This window comes from Macrobrachium nipponense, chromosome 9 (genome assembly GCF_015104395.2).
Source record: "Macrobrachium nipponense isolate FS-2020 chromosome 9, ASM1510439v2, whole genome shotgun sequence".
Classification (NCBI taxonomy): Eukaryota; Metazoa; Arthropoda; class Malacostraca; order Decapoda; family Palaemonidae; genus Macrobrachium; species Macrobrachium nipponense.
Window position 1 is genome coordinate 41,543,650 of NC_061110.1, and position 17,500 is coordinate 41,561,149.

The window sequence follows — 17,500 nt, forward strand, 5'->3', positions numbered from 1 at the left end:
ACATGCATGCACAAACCAACACACTAACCAACTAACTCACACACAGACATTATATATATATACATATATATGTATGTATGTATGTATGTATGTATGTATGTATTATATATATATATATATATAGTATATATAGTATATATATATATATATATATATATATATATAGATATATATATATATAGATATATATATATAGATAGATATATAGATATATATATATAGATAGATATATATATATATATATATATATATATATATATATATATATATATATATATATCTATATATATATAGATATATATATATAGATCTATATATATAGATATATATATATATAGATATATATATATATATATATATATATATATATATAGATATATATATATAGATAGATATATATATATATAATATATATATATATATCTATATATATATATATATATATATATATATAGATATATATATATATATATATATATCTATATATCTTCAATAAGCTACCTCAAACTTCCTAAGGGATAAGTCCTATTAAAATAGTTCGAGGTAAGTAGATGGTGTCGGAACAAATCACAAATTCTAGGTAATTTGTATTTTTCCTAGCTACTTTAATTTTCATGCTCTCCCAATCCATTCCCCTGGTACCTTATGGCATCAGATGTTAGCTAAGAAAATATATATATATATATATATATTATATATTATATATATATATATACATATACATATACTTATATCACACATTCTAGGTAATTTGTATTTTTCCTAGCTATACTTACCTCGAACTACTGTAATAGGAGAACCTGGGATATCATCCCGGTACCGACCAGGAAAATCTGATTATTCCCCCTCACCAGGCTACGTTGTGGCGGAAGGATACCCGAGTCAAAGGTCGCCAGTGCTTTCCACCTGCCTAGAACATCATGCTGCCCATAATGGTACCAAAAGTGGACAAGGGGAATGGATGGGAGGGCATGAAACCTAAAGTAGTTCGATGTAAGTATAGCTAAGAAAAGTACAAATTACCTAGAATGTGTGATTTGTTTTGACAGCATCTACTTACCTCAAACTATTTTAATAGGAGACTTATCCCTTGGGAGGTGAGGGTAGCTTATAAATGCAGGCCAAAAGAGACCCGACGGGGGAGCAAACGTTGAAGTCCCAGCCCTGCTCGTTAGAGAGGTGTGGTGCGGGGGTGGGGGTTGGGGGGGGGGGGGGGGGGGGGGGGGGGGGGGGGGCTGGGGTGGTTCTCCATCCATGGGGCTGGCTGGTGGAAGAGGGGAGGATTCCAGATAATGAGGCAAAATAAACTATGGGTTTGTCCAGGTCACTCTTAAGTTTAAACAAACTTATGTTTTACCTGAAGAACCCAATGAATCCTGTGTATACCTCGCAGTTCATCTGAGGGCGAAGGGTAAAAAGAAGGAGCAGAAGGTCACACCTTCATACTGCCACTCACACTTTTCCGGAGTCCTTACGCCTGGTGGTGAGTTAGATCTCTTGCTGGGCTGCCACCAACGGCCCAATCGAGAAGGAATCAAGCGACTTGCAGTTGCAATCCCATTAGTAGTAAGCCGTGAATGTGAACTGTCTGTTCCACACCCAGGCCCTCAAGATCTGGTTGACTGCCAAGTTTTTAGAGAAGACTAGAGAGGTGCCTATGGCCCTGGCCTCGTGGGATTTGGTAGTGTCCAGGGGAGTTTTACCCCCTCCTTCATAAGCCCCTCTGATTGTTTCCTTCAACCTGAAGGAGCTCGTGTTCCTTGAGGCCGACTTCTTCCCCGAGCCTGTGGACATGAACAGACTCCTCATACCCAGCTTGAACCTGGCTGTTCTTCTGAGGTACTTCCTCACCACTCTGACAGGGTGTAAGAGGAGATCCTGTGTACCCCCTGAATTCACTATGGGCGGATTCAAGAATCCCTTGAACCTGACATCTGACAATGCAGGATTCTGGGTCTTAGCTACGAAGGAGGGAACATAATGAGTGGGAGACCTCGTCAGCCAATCCATGAAGTTAACCAACACTCTTGGTGGAGGCCAGGGCCAAAAGGAACACCGTATTCAGGGTCAAATCCCTGTCGAGAATGTCCTTCAAAGGCTCATAGAGAGGCCTCTTCGGGGAATCCAGCACCTTCGCGACGTCCCGTTGAGGGTGGTGCATTAGACTTGGGGGACAAGATTGTTCAAAACCTTTGATCAACATTGAAAGCTGCCTGGAATTCCCTAAGTCCAAGGAAGACCTGCCTGAGGGCCCCCCTGACTCCCTTCATGGCTGCGACTGAGAGGCCTTTGTCAAGTATGCTATTTGTGGGATTTTGGCTTGCTGGGGTTTCAGGCCTCTTTCCCTACACCAACTCCCAAAGGCTGCCCATTTAGCCTGATAGATTGAAGTAGAACACTTCCTTAGATAGCCCAACATCTGGGAGGCTGCTCTCTTAGAGAAGCCTTCCTTAATCAACAGCCACTCAATAGCATCACCTGTGAAGGGAGAGGACTTGAAGCTCTTCGTGATGTCTCTTAAAATAGGACTGCTTTAGAAGGTCCGGTCTGAGCAGAAGCTCCCAGGGATCTTGCACTGCCAGAGCCTGGAGGTCCAAAAACCACTCCCTGTCTGGCCACATGGGAGCTACCAGGGTCAGCTGAGCTCCCTTTGCCTCCCTTAGCCAGTTAGTACCTGCCTGATCACTCCGAAGGGCAGGAAAGCTTACATGTCTATCCCGTCCCACGGGTGCTGGAAGGTGTCCTCCAGTGCCGCTCCTGTGTCTGGCACTGGGGAGCAGAACACTGGCAGTTTGGTGTTTAGCCTTGTTGCGAATAGGGGCAAGGAAGGGGGAAACCCACTTTTTTATCAGCTCCCTCACCACTTGGGGATGCAGGGACCACTCTGAACCTATCGCCTGTCCTTTCCTGCACAGACCATCTGCGATCACGTTTCTTTTCCCTGCAATGAACCTTGCGGTCAGGGTCATGCCGATCCCCGAGACCCACTCCAGAATTTCCTCTGTGAGATCGCACAGGTGACAGGACCTCAGCCCGCCCTGTTTCTTGATGTAGATCACCACCGTGGCGTTATCGCACATTAGTGCCACCACCCGGTTTGTGATCTGTTCTAATCCAATCAAGGCTCTCTGGACAGTAAATCCAGCCTGTTTGTTCGCCCGGTTGGTCCACCACTGGAGAGCCTCCCTGGTGGCCTGACAGGTTGGATGAATATGAGCAAGGGGTTTTCCTGAGGAGACCAACTTACCTTCAGGTTCCATTGAATGGGTCACAATTTTAGCCTTTCCTAGGGCACTAGCTTCTCTAAGAAGACCAGATGACCCAGAAGTGTCTCTGCCAATCCTTCACTGGTCTCGGAGTGTTTCGAAGGAAAGGCAGGGCTATGTGACATAAATTATCCAATCTGTCCACAGCGGAGAAGGCCCTGGCTACCTTTGCGTCGAGATCCATCCCCAGGTGTACCATCCTGGTGGTGAGGGCCAATTGTAACTTCTCCCAGTTCAGGATGATGCCTAGTTCTGCACAAAAGGCCAGCAGCTCTTCTGTCTGCTTCTTCAAGGTTTCCCTTGAGGAGGAAAGCAGCAACCAGTCATCTAGGTACCTCAGGAGCTGGATTCCTATCTAGTGGGGCAATGCTGACACAAGGGAGAATACTCTGGTGAACACCTGAGGTCCTGTGGAAAGACCGAAGCAGAGGGTCCTGAACTGGCACATCTTGTCCTCCCACCTTACTCATAAGGATTTCCTGCTAGATGGGTGCACCGGGATCTAGAAATACACATCCTTGAGGTCCAGGCACAACATGAAATCCCCTTCTCTCAAGGTAGCCAGGACCGACCTCGGAGTCTCCATCTTGAAGGGAGACTTCAATATGAAAGTGTTCAACACTGAGAGATCTATGACCGGTCTTTCACTCCCCGGAGGACTTCTCCACCAGGAAGAGGGGGCTGAAGAACCCGGGGGAGCTGTCCACCACCGGCTGGAGGGTTCCTCTTCAGCAATGACCAAACTTCTGACCGCAAAGCCTCCCCGCATCGGGAGACCCGAGGCAGAGATGTGCGGACCTCCAGTCACCCGGTCAGGGGAGGCTTTGCGTCCTGGAAGGGTATCCGGTAGCCGTCCCTGCGTACCAGACTGTCCAGGGGTTGGCCCCATAACCCTCCTAGTTCTGCCAATTGAGAGGCAACCCCAAACCCGTGGCAGGAGAGGAGGAAGGGGGCCTTATGTCCTACTTCCTCCTAGGGAAGCAGCTGCTCCGAACCCTACGGGAGGATAAAGACCTGGATCTGTAGGAGAAGGAAGGGGCTGAGGGGGCCCTGGAGGAGGGCTGCATTCCCTGGCCCCCACCCCCCAGACACTGGTTCCAGATTAGCCGAAGCACTCTGCACCCCATGCCTCTGCTGTTGCTTAGGGAGAGGAGCATCCTGCGCCCTATGCTGGGATAGTTGCCTGAAGGAGGAGGCCCTGTAGATGATGGAGACCTGGCTTGCCTAGCACCAACATTCCAGGGTCTCCTCTACAAGGGCTTCTAGAAAGAGTGATTCCCCCGTAATCGGGGTGTTCCTCAGAAGCTTAGCTTCCCTGTCCAGGAGCCCTCTAGGTAACCTGTTTAGCATGGCATCCCTCCAGCAGAGGACCCAGTTTGCCCACTGGGTGATTGACTGAGCAATCAGGTAGTGAAGGGCCTTGCCCTGGGCAAGGCTACCTCCTTGAATTGGCCCAACTAGGCCTCGTCCTTCAGTTTGTGGTTGATTGGCCATTGCCCCAGCCCAAAGGTCAAGCCAGGAGGTCGTGTGAACTGCCGCACAAGCCGTGGTCTCCATCCCCATGGCCTCCTGTCGTGAGAAAGAGACCGAACCCACCAAGAGTTGCTCCTCCAAAATGCCTCAGGGCAAGGAAAATTATGTTACCCTCCACGGACCAGAGGGTAGAAGTCTCTCTCTAAGGGGTGTAAAACCTCCCCTGTTTGGCCCTACCTACCTAATGAAGTTAAGGGAACCCTGGGACCACAGGGAGTTCTTTGTTCCTGCTATTACCTGGCCCATGTGGGCCAGGGCCTGAGCCGTGCTCCTAGCTGGAGGAAGGCTCAAGGAAGGTTTGAGTTCCTTCGAGCACCCTGTGAGGAAAGCCACGAAAGAGGACCTCTTGGCGTCGGAAGGGAGGAATCGGGTCTGCCAGGGTGTTCTTTCTCTGGATGAGGGCTAGGATCCGCCTGTATACTGAGCTTTCGTCGGTTGTGCCTTGCCGTTCCAAGGCATTTTGCAAACCATCCTGAACGAATGTCTCCTCCTCATCGTCCTCCAAGGGCTGAGCAATCACCACCTCAGGAGGCAGCTGTATGCCTTCGAGGGAGGACATCTCACTTTGGGGGCTACCAGCAAAACCAGGAATGCCACTTGAAGCGGGGTCACTGGGCGTACCAGTGGGTCCATCATGGAACTCCCACTGGCAGAGGCCTGGACCACAATCCTGAACGGAAAGGGCGAATGGCTCGGGCTACTCCGCGGAGTGGATGGGGGCCAAGGGTCGCCTACAGATGGGGCGTGCACAGCTTGAGTGCGCGTCATTGGGCACGCTGGGACAATGGCAGGCACTACAGGGACAAGAGGGGGAAAGGCAGACTGAGCGACAGCACACCCCGCTCGTAGGGATGTCCTGGGTACCATGTGCATGGGTGAATGCTGAGGGGACATCTGGCCGGGGAGCGGAGCTGCCGGTGACAGAACAACCTGTCACAGTGGCTACCGCTCCTACTCCGATCCCTCCAGTCCTGGTTACAGCAGGGTGAACGGGAGCCCTAGTGGGTAGAGGAAGAGGCTGAACGAGTCCGACTCCTCCTAGTATGGCGCCTCTTCTTCACCCTGCACCTCCTCCTGCGGGAAGCTTCACGTGAGGAAGAGTCTGACGAAGAGGACACCTTGGAGGAAGAAACCTTCCTCTTTGACTTCTCCCTCTTCTTGCTGGTCCCGGCTCGGGCTAATGAGGCTAGGGCCTGGAGCCTAGCCTGGACGGGGGCCACCATCACCGGGGACACCCCACCCTTGGGGAGTGGCACGGACTTCTGCCCCGTCATGTCTAGGAGGAGCTGTGGGGACATACCCCAGCATATATAGTCCTCTTCTCTTAGTAGGGAACTGAATGGGGTGTGAGGGTTGCCTGTCCAAGACCGGGTCTGGCACTCTGAGGAACCCGCCACCTCCTGTTGCCTCTGAGGGATGCCGTACACATCTGGGGACGCGAATGGGGGCCTCAGTGAAGCAGAGGAAAACACAGCAGTAGCCCCGGCTGGAACTGGGGTCGGAGCCACTGGCACCAAGCTCCAACCCGCTACAAAGGTAACCTCTGTGCTCGTGGGTACTGCTGTGGCTGTGGAGGGAGCCAGACCAGGTGGCCCAAGCGGACTACCCAAGGCTGCCCACGCAGCCAGCATCTCGGCCAATGGCCTACATTGCAGCTGGAAGTGGTCCCACACCTCTTTCAAAAGATCCTCGTCTCGTGGCAGGGCAATTACCTGGACAGGCACAGAGATAAACTGATCTTCGGGCTCTGCCATGGGCAGAGACCTGGCTACAGACTCACCTAGGCCCCAACACTGGGCAAGGACAGGGGAGGACTTCAGGGGAGAAGATGGTGACGGCAATGGCCTGGCAGACAAAGGTTCTGCCGAACTCTACATCTTAAGAGGGAGATTTGTAATTCTTAGGTTTCTTCCTCTTGGTGGCTAACATAACCCATGCACACAAGGGAGGGATGTTCTAACGCATGAAAAGAAAAGGAAAAGTGTAAGGTCGGGTCAATACGTGTTAACAGGTCAGGGACCAGTAAAGCACTGGCGACCTCTGACTCAGGTTGCATGGCCATTGAGCCCCAGGGCAAGTATCATTCCGCCACAGTGTGGCCTGGTGAGGGGGGGGTAACCAGATCTTTCTGGTCAGTACCAGGATGATATCCCAGGCTCTCTTATTAAAGTAGTTTGCGGTAAGTAGGTGGCATCGATATATATATAGGAAGGAAAGTGAATGTTTATATGTAAGTTTGTATGTTTGTGACCTATAGAAATCAAAACTGCTTGACTGATCTAAAAAATAATTTGCAACCTTGCCATCAATGGTCCCAATTTAGATAATTGGTAGGTTTCAAACCCATATCACCTCCCCATCCCAATTCCCCATTTCCTTTGTAACTTATGTGGTAGATAAACGTTACAGGTTTATCATAACTCATTTCATTTACTCTATATCATAGAAATATATTAATGAAAATGCTTATCAGTCACCACATACATATCTAGATAAAAGGAACAAACAGAAAAGTAATATTTTGGTAAAAGTAATAGTGACTACAGTAATACCTAGATAAAAGGGATAGTCACCACAACAGTAATACCTAGATAAAAGGGACAGTTACCACAATAATACCTGGGTAAAAGGGGCAATCACCACAGTAACATCTCAATAAAAGGGACAGACAGCACAGTGACACCTGGTCAAAAGGGACAAAAAAGAACAGTAATACTTGGTTAAATGTGTCAGGCAACACAGTAATACTTGGATAAAGGGACAGACAGCACAGTAATAACAGGTTAAAAGGGATGGACAGTACAGTAATACCTCGTTAAAGGGAATAGACAGCAAAAAAAAATTTCTGGATAAAAGAGTGTCACCACAGAAATACCTGGGAAAAAAGTATAGACAGTACCGTTACACAGTTTAAATGGGACAAACACAGCATAGTAATTCATGGTTAAGGGAAGAGCATAGTAAATCCGGCCTAAAAGGGACAGTCACCACTGTAACACCTGGATAAAAGATACAGAGAGTACAGTAACACCTGTTTAAAAGGGACGACAGAATACCAATTCCTGGTTAAAGGTGACAGACGTATAATAAAGCCTGGATAAAAGGGACAGTCACCACAGTAATACCTGGATAAAATGGACAGACAGCACAGTAATACCTGGTTAAAGGTGCCAGAGAAAACAAAAATAGCGATAAAAGGGACATTCACCACAGTAATACCTATATAAAAGAGACAGTCACTAAAGTAATATCTGGATAAAAGGGATAGTCACCACAAAAATACCTGGATAAAAGAGAGAGACAGAACAATAATGCTTGGATAAAAGGGACAATCATTGCAGTTATGTCTGGATAAAATTGACAGTCAGCACAATAACACCTGGATAAAAGGGACAGATAGTACAGTAATTCTTGGATAAAAGGGACAGTCATCACTGTTAAAGGGTGAACGTTTGCATAAAAAAAGTATAACTGTCAGCGGGACTGTCCACACAAATTTCTCACTTTCTTCCTTCTTCCTCCCCTCCTCTTCCTCCTCCCTCTTCCCTCTTCTCTCCACCTTCCCCTCCCATTTCCCTATACCCTCCCGCTACACATACACTGTCATTTAAAGTATTCCCGGGCCGTGTTAGTCGGCTAGTTAATCTACATGTACGAGAGAGAGAGAGAGAGAGAGAGAGAGAGAGAGATAGAGATAGAGAGAGATCCAAGCTTAGGCAGTCCTTCAATTCATTTCCTTTAATGTCTAGAGGCATCTCATTGCTCATTTGCATTTCATCATCCGAGAGATTCGCCAGACGAAGCATTTCAGTCAACCGTATTCGTGTGTGTATATATATACTATATGTATAGTTTTTTTTCCAGAGAATGTTTTGCACTTCCTTTTTCTGCAGCACCTCCGACTACTAACTAATCCTGACTAAAGCATTTTTAACAGTGATAACTAAGTCGGCAAGGATTGAATAAGTCCATTTAAATGTATTTCACACTTTCGCTGGTGATATTAGTTGTGAAGCTACTACGAGAGAGAGAGAGAGAGAGAGAGAGAGAGAGATGAGAGAGAGAGAGAGAGAGAGAGAGAGATCCAAGCTTAGGCAGTCCTTCAATTCATTTCCTTTAATGTCTAGAGGCATCTCATTGCTCATTTGCATTTCATCATCCGAGATCGCCAGACGAAGCATTTCAGTCAACCGTATTCGTGTATGTATATATATATATATATATATATATATATATATATATAATATATATATATATATATATATATAAATATATATATATATAATATATATATGCACACACAAACACACCCACATACACATAAATATAGTACACATACTATTAGATGTACCCGTCCTTGGGACGTGTTGTCGAACACACATTCCCTGGACATGCACCTTGTGCCATCCAATGCTACTGCGTCACTGACCGGCTCAGTCAGGCACCGCCGAGAGATGGCAGGCGCATACACGTTGCGACAGGTTGCTTGGGAAAGATTTTCATCTTTTACCCACTGGCCCTAATTCCAAAAGGGAAGGCTGCACAGCCCTTGCTATCAAGGTCGGGGTAGGTAGGCTACGACCCCTTTCTCCCCTGGTCAGCAAGTCGAAAGGGCATAGGTCTCCTTTCCCCTAATATTGTGGAAAACCCTCGGACCCCAATTCCCACGGAGGGGGTTACCCTCCCTTACTACTGAGGGTACCTTATGGCTCCCATATCGTGGGGAGCCTTTTGTACCTATAGAAACACTTCTACATAGATGTCAACTCCGAAAGTTACAAAAAATGAGGAGGTATGAAAAAGAGGGGTTATGATCCTCTTAAGATCGGTCCTCGAATTTCAGATGTTGACTAAAACCTTCTTGGCAGGGAAGAGTCTATGGTAAAAATTTGGTAGCCCTAGTTTTCAGTCTGGGCATGCATAGCGAACACACACAAACCGACGGAAATTGTTTTATGTGTATATAATATATACTGTATCTGGCTTTCTTCTCTGTAAAAGTATCTACACTAATATTTACCAGCGAAAGTGAAATACATTTAAATGGACTTATTCAATCCTTGCCGATTATTATCACTGTAAAAATGCTTTAGTCAGGATTAGTAGTAGTCGGAGGTGCAGAAAAAGGAAGTGAAAATTCTCGGAAAACTATACAAGTATTTGACTTCGAAACGTAGCTAAGACTAAGCAAAATTTTTAATGACCGATTATCTCATACTGCATACATTTCATAGGTGAGTGAAAAATCTTATAGAGTAAAAATTCCAATGAACTTATAGTATTTGGATACTCGATATGAAAAAGCATGTAACGTCTACACTAAACCAAATAAACAAATATTCCAAGCAAAATAACGATGTTCATCGTCTGAAATTTCCTTCGTCGCTCCTTATGCACGAATCTTTCCGTATTAGGATCGTTCGCAACTTTTGAAGTTGTCGGAAGGGAGCCCCTGACCTCAGAGATGTGTTTACCCAGCTCTTTCCTCACTCTCCCTTTGAAGAGGAGGCCGGAGTTGATTTCCAGCCTCTCCCCTGGGACCTTGTTAAGATTCAAGAGGAGGAGCACTTGGCAGAATCTTCCTTTAATATTCAGACTGATAAAAAAAATAAATAAAAACAGTCAATAGATATTCATCATTTCACTTCTTAATCTTGTGTATTTTGATAAACCTTTGATTCGAAAATGCTAAAGGTTTCTTTGCACTTTATCTATTTTTTGCTATATGTTTGATTAATATCATATACACATAAATAAATGATGACTACACGGTGTCCATTTATATAAAAGGGGTACTGATTTCGTGTCTTGAGGAAAAGTACACAGATGTGTTAAAAACAAGATTTAGCTGGATATCTGGCATTTACATAATAGTAAATAAATAAGTATTTACATATTTGATAGTAAATAAATGCCAAAATATTCACGAGCGGAAGAATATTAGAATTATAATAGCACCAGAATATTCAAGAAAATTCAATAAAACAGAATGCTAAGAGTTTCTTGCCATTGATGTCTCGTGTCTCGTTCTCAGCCAAGTTGTTCATCGTGTTTTCCTGCTTATCTTCAATAAAACAACTGCCAAAATTCATGATTGCATGATTCTTAACATCTCTACATCTCACGGCCGAGTACCTGGTGGACGAAGGAGCACCTAATCGAAGCGCACAGCAACGGAGGATCTGATCTCATTTGAATCGGCCTCTCCCAGACAACTTCTATTCCAACTTGCATGATTATTGGCGTTGCATTTCTGCATTCTAATATTTAGGTACAAGAGTCTACCGCATAAAAATAGCCGCGAGGAAACACATGTAGGCTGGATACTTTAGAAAAGCACATTTTTATTCATATGCGTGATGATTATTCGATGTGTACGGGTCTGTAATTGATAGGAGAGTCACGGAAAGTTCATCTAAGACTAAACTGATAATTTTCGTTCTTGTTTTCTATCTCACAAAAATAAAACTTTTACCGATTTACACATCACGTGGTAATGTCCAAATTCCAAGTAAAATTACTGTTATATTTTACCTGCAAAAGGGTAGGGGCATGTTGTGTATCCAATCATACTTCTCTTATATGACTGCAGATGGTTCCTTCTCAGATATAATTTCTCTGAGCTGGCACCAAACTAAAGAGTACCGTGCAATTATTTTAGGGATGTATTAAAAACGAAAAGTTTGTTTTATCGAAATAAATGGCCTACCTGGACTTTCTACGAATATAAGCTTCCCAATTTCTCGAACAATTAAATTTTCTTGAAATTAATGAAGTCATTAAAACTGTCTTAATTGATTTGCACTGGTTCCCGGCGAATGCCAGAAACATTCAAGTTATGTGCTTTATAAGCGCCTCAGTGCCGTGGTCGGTATGGTGTTGGCGTGCCACCTCGGCGGCCACGAGTTCGATTCCCGGGCATTCCACTGAGGAGTGAGTTGTGTATTTCTGGTGATAGAAGTTCACTCTCGACGTGGTTCGGAAGTCACGTAAAGCCGTTGGTCCCGTTGCTGAATAACCACTGGTTCCATGCAACGTAAAAGCACCATACAAACCATAAGTTATTAAGACCGACTCTCCTCGGTATTTGAGGGACTTACTACAGTTTAAACAAATAGTAAATCGACCTGGCAGTACAAGTCCTGGTTTAAAGTTGGTAGAGCCATGTTTTAATTCAGGCTGTTACTCCAGAACTTTTAAATGTGCAGCTCCTAGATTATATAACAAACTTCCTTTTGAACTGAGGCAGATTGAGTATCAGAAGTCTTTCAAAAAGAAACTTAGAACCTTTTTGTTTAATCAATGCTATGATATGGAAGATCGAACAGTCAATGTGGAATTTGCAGCGGGATTAAATACATCCGATGAATAAACTGTTAATTTGATGATGGGGGTCCTGCGAGGGCTATGGAAGTGGTGCGGGACCTGGATAGACTTTGGATAAGCCGTCAAGAAGTAACAAGTAAGAAAGATTCAAATATTATAGGCTATAATAAAGGAAGAACTAATGTAATACTACCTTTCTATATAATGTCTTTTCAGTACCTTTCGATATACTGTATTTTCAGGTATCTAGACTTCATGGGATAATGCAAAATCTTATGCATATCGTCGCAAGATTGGCATAACTTTTGAACGTAATCAGCAGCTATCTTTCCAGTAAAACTATAGAGCACATCTTCCTGCATATTTCGTGTGAAATAAGAACTATTTAATTCAAAAACTGAAAATGAAAATGCACTTGACCCCATTTCTTGAATGTTCCGAAGTTTTCTTTTCCACTTAAGGCTGCCTAACGAGGAAGCATGCAGCATAAAACGAGAGCAATTTATTCTTCCTTTATAATACCTGCATTCGGATTTTTTTTTTTTTTTTACAAGGATTTTAAGAACTATGATGCACAAAATGTGCGCGCACGTATAAATCAATATTCATTTTCTACTGCTGCAGATGACGAGCATCTCTTTAGACGAGATGTCCAAATGTCGATAACTTAACACTAAATTACTTATTTCTACAGCTTTTTTTTTAATAATACTTGTCATATAAAAAAAGTTGGTGTACCCTTGGCTTTCAGAAAACTACTTCTGTTTTTTATATCTATTATTATGGACCTCGGTTTTCTCTACTAAAAAACGAAAAAAAAAAACAACAATTATATATGTTTATTATGTTAACAGATACGGATTAAGCGAACGGTCACTATTGTCTTAAAAGTAGAATCTTTGCCTCAACCGCATCACACCGCTCCTCTCTCCTCTTCTCTTCTCTCTCGTCCTCTCTCATCGGGTCTCGCTCTCTCTCTCTCTCTCTCTCTCTCTCTCTCACATGAACCTTTCTTGGAAATATCCTGCAAAAAATTTTCTTCTATTCTAAGATTTTCCTCCTTTCTTTCATTTGTTCTTCCTTTTATATATAGTATTCAAAAGATTCTTCCGTCTGTTTTCCCCTTCAAACCATTCCAATACTTTCTCAGTTCTTGTATTCCCTCCTTTTATGTCTCTCTACCTCCATGCACTCCTTGCTAACCTAATGACTCCACCCTTAACTATTTTCCTCCTAGCCCCTAATTCTTCAGTATTTTGACACTAGCTCATTCTTCTTCCTTATTACTAATTTGATGTTTTAATCTCTCGTATATCCGTGTGCTTTCAGACTATTTATTGTCACACACTGTGCCATTTCCCCATTATAAAATGCTCCCATACTAGTTTTTGTATCATTCAAAGGAATTCTTCAATTTTCATAACCGGAATTGCAGGTTCTATTATTTTTTTAACAACCAATTCTATCAAAATTTTGCACACATGGTTTTCGCTAGACTCATTTACCAATGGTAACATAGCGGCATGAGGTTTTTAGAATATAATAAATTAGATGTAAACTATAACAATAAATACCGCTTGATCTATGAAAATCCGACGTCTGTAGAACATGGCCACTTAATCGACAACATGGATATCATTTTCATCAATTTCATATGGGACTCTGTATATTTTATTGGCATAGATACCCAGTTTTTTTTCAAATGAGCTAAAATTACCATGCTCGAAAGCTTGTTTAATGAGAGCGAAATTTTTAAGCCGCGATGTGATGTAATTATCATTATAGTTATGAAATAACCTTTCAATGCTGATTTTAATGGCGCAAAAAATCATTCAGTCATCTTACTCTGAGTTGTATTAGTTCCCCTGTGTGTGGATTGATGGTGAAGTAGGCGTCCCTTGCTCCATAACCATCGACGCCATCCCCTCCAACACTATAGACGAGGCGTCCTTGGTCAACAATGTCATCATCATGAGCTGCAATCTGAAACGAACAGAAAACCTTTGTTAAAAGGGATGAATGACAGCTGACTTTCTGAACGGAAAGCATTTGTTAAAAGGGATGAACGACAACTGACTTCCACATCGGGAACTATTTGTTAAATTGGATGAATGACAAATGACTTTTACAACAGGAACAATTTGTTAAATGGGATGAACGACAGCTGACTGAACAAATACCGTTCATTATTAAATGGGATAAATGACAACTTACTCGACCAAAACCATTTGTTAAAAAAAAAAAAAAAAAAAAAAAAAAAAAAAAAAAAAAAAAATGGGATGAATGACAACACACTTAAAATAACCATTTGTTAAACGGGATGAATGGCAACTGACTCAACGAAAACCAATTGTAAATTTGGATGAATGACAACTGACACAACGTAAACCATTTGTTAAATGGGATGGAAGGAAGCTGATTCAACGAAAACATGGGATGAATGACAACTGACTCAACATAAACCATTTGTTAAATGGGAAGAATAACAACTGACTCAAGAAAAACCAATTTTTAAATGGGATGAATGACAACTTACTCAACGATAAATTTGTTAAATGGGATGTATGACGACTGACTCACTAAAATAATATTTTTTAAATGGGAAGATTGACAACAGGCTTCCATAAGAGAAACCAGTTATATATGGGATGAACGTCACCCGAATTTCACAACTGCCTGGGACAAGCAATAATTTTCCTTAAACAAGAACGTTTTCATGACCTTTTGAAACAAACTAAACTCTTTGCTTGACACATTTCTCTCCTTAGTTAACACAATATTTTTTGCTAGTTTTTATTTGCACATAAAATAAGCAGTTATTTTCTATATAAATATTATCTCTGCCTGAATTCGAAACCATTTTTCTGCAACAACACATGCCCACTGTATCTACCAAAGCACATGGTTATTTCAACATTGTCTTACAAGTCCTTACCCTTATGGACAAACATGATTTGGTAGGTAAACCTTTGAAGGGTTCGCTAATGTTACGTAAATTATCATCACCTCCAATCCAATAGGGCTTTCAGGATTATTATTTCCTCAGCTATTACTCTTTCTTTGATTATAGAGAATTACATAACATTTAAGATAATTCACCGATATATTTGTTATTTTACTATGTGGAAGTACCTATCAAAAAACCAAAACATTGACCGGGGAGTTCCTTTATTTTCAAGGAAGGCGAGGAAACATACTGCCTTACGTTTGCTCTTTGAATTATATTCGTATCACTACACTACTCGTTTATTATATTAACCTAATATAATGCGGTTAGAGGTAGAGATTGAAAGAGCAATAGAATTATTTCCATTTCGAAAGCAAAGTGGGACTGAATAACAGACTCAGAATATATATATATATATATATATATATATATATGTATATATATATATAATATAATATATATAATATATTATATATATATATATATATATATATATATATATATATATATATATATATATATATATATATATATATATATATATATTATATATATATATATATATATATATATATATATATATTATATATATATATATAATATATATATATATATATGATATATATATTATAATATATATAATATATAATATATATAGGTAGGGTATATAGACCTAACATACTTAAATAATATATATATATCTATATATATCTCTCTATATATGCCCCAAAACTCTTATGTTCGTTATTTCACAAACTTTCACTATTATTATTATTATTATTGCTGTTGTTGTAAGGCTGTGAAATTCACAGAGAAATATACGAAAGTGGCATTGCACTTTTTTTCAGGACATCATGAATCATCATTGCTGACATCAAACACTTTGGCTCCCAGGCAACGCAAGGACTCAAAATTGCATCATTAGTGATTCTAACGACAATAAATGTTCGCATATTCGACTTGGAGTTAAGCAGGCTCCTAGACAGACAAATATGATCTCTTTTAAAATGTTTCCTTTTGCTTCCAGTCAACGCAAGGTTCAAATCCAGAAAGAGAAAGTACAATACGATTGGAAACTGGTTAGGTTAGATGTTTATTATACAGAAATATCTGAAAGGAGCAAAAGCTAGCACCCTTAAATGGGAAAATTAAGTTGTGAAATATAATTCCAAAGGAGAAAAGTTCAAGTAAATCTCCCTTTCACATAAGAGGAAGTTTCATAGCGAGGCTTGCTACAAAGTTGATTCTAAAAGCCGGGGAGGTGCCTGATAAAATCGCAAACGTCAGCAAGTTAAGATGGTAGCAGAGTTCAAGTCGTGATGCTATTTTAGATTAAGGCAGCCTTGTACTGGCGCGGCATCTTGCTTCTAAAGCTTCCCGTAAAGTCGTAATTAAGTGCTCAGGCACATGGAAAAAAATAATCATAGTTCATGTGTTAGAAAGAGAATGGCATGAATAATAGAAAGCTTAACAAAAGTTTATGAAATATTCAATAGCTTTCCAAGGCTATGACACGTAAAGGCTCTCTTCAATAGAATTACTGAGGTTGCACGGTTCCAGTTTCTTTTATGACCATAGAGCAAATATCGGTTTCTCTTTGTTTTTAGATTGAGATACATATCTGCAGCATTGAATGATTCATCGTCATAACTCAGCGCTTAATTTTCTTCTTGCAATTGTCTGTTCTGTCTCATCTCGTTCAAAACATCTGTTCTCCTTTACGGTGGATTAATCTTTATTTTCAATGTCTCGTAATTTCTCTGCCCTCAACCCTATCCCCATGACGTGCACAAAATATTTTTTTCAATGTCGTAGAAAATTTTACCATGTTAAAAGTAAAAAGGAAATTAATTGTGGTACCCTGCATCCTCAAACACAACAAAGCCTGTTACGGGAGACAACTAAATAAATTGCTCTGTAATATTAATCTACAACAAATGTTAAAGCACTTATAAAATACATAGAAAAAGAAGTATCTGGTAATATCTCGCTTAGATAAGTGTCTGAAGAGACTGGTATAGGTCTAAGCACTATCATAAAAAATACTGCCAGGTACATTTTTTTTTAGAATTACTCATCAAATAAAACTGCAAATAATCTTACCATTAGAGAGAGAGAGAGAGAGAGAGAGAGAGAGAGAGAGAGAGAGAGAGAGAGAGAGAGAGAGATTATTGATAATTACCCACTTGACTCACGAGGCTTTGGTGCCATCGTGACGCCTTCATTCAGAATAACCATCCCACTTATTGCACTAATTTCATTTTGTAATGTTTTAAGGATAAAACTCTATAAAATACTGACATGAATTGAAAAGAGCTTCTCATAAAGTTCAAGTCATTCATGTATGCATTTAAAAAGCCTTTAAAAAAGTAAAAATGTAGTGGTATTAGAAACATTTAGCGTACTACAAAAAGAAGTGAGACTGAAA

General features: G+C 41.6%; 1 protein-coding gene across 1 annotated transcript in view; it reads right to left on the bottom strand.

The window, feature by feature from the left end:
• The window catches only part of LOC135218523 (putative neural-cadherin 2), a 643,835-nt gene that overhangs the window by 141,533 nt on the left and 484,802 nt on the right, over positions 1 to 17,500 (bottom strand). Inside the window, 1 exon segment of the mRNA XM_064254888.1 lies at positions 13,971 to 14,108. Coding sequence (XP_064110958.1) covers positions 13,971 to 14,108 — 138 coding nt within the window.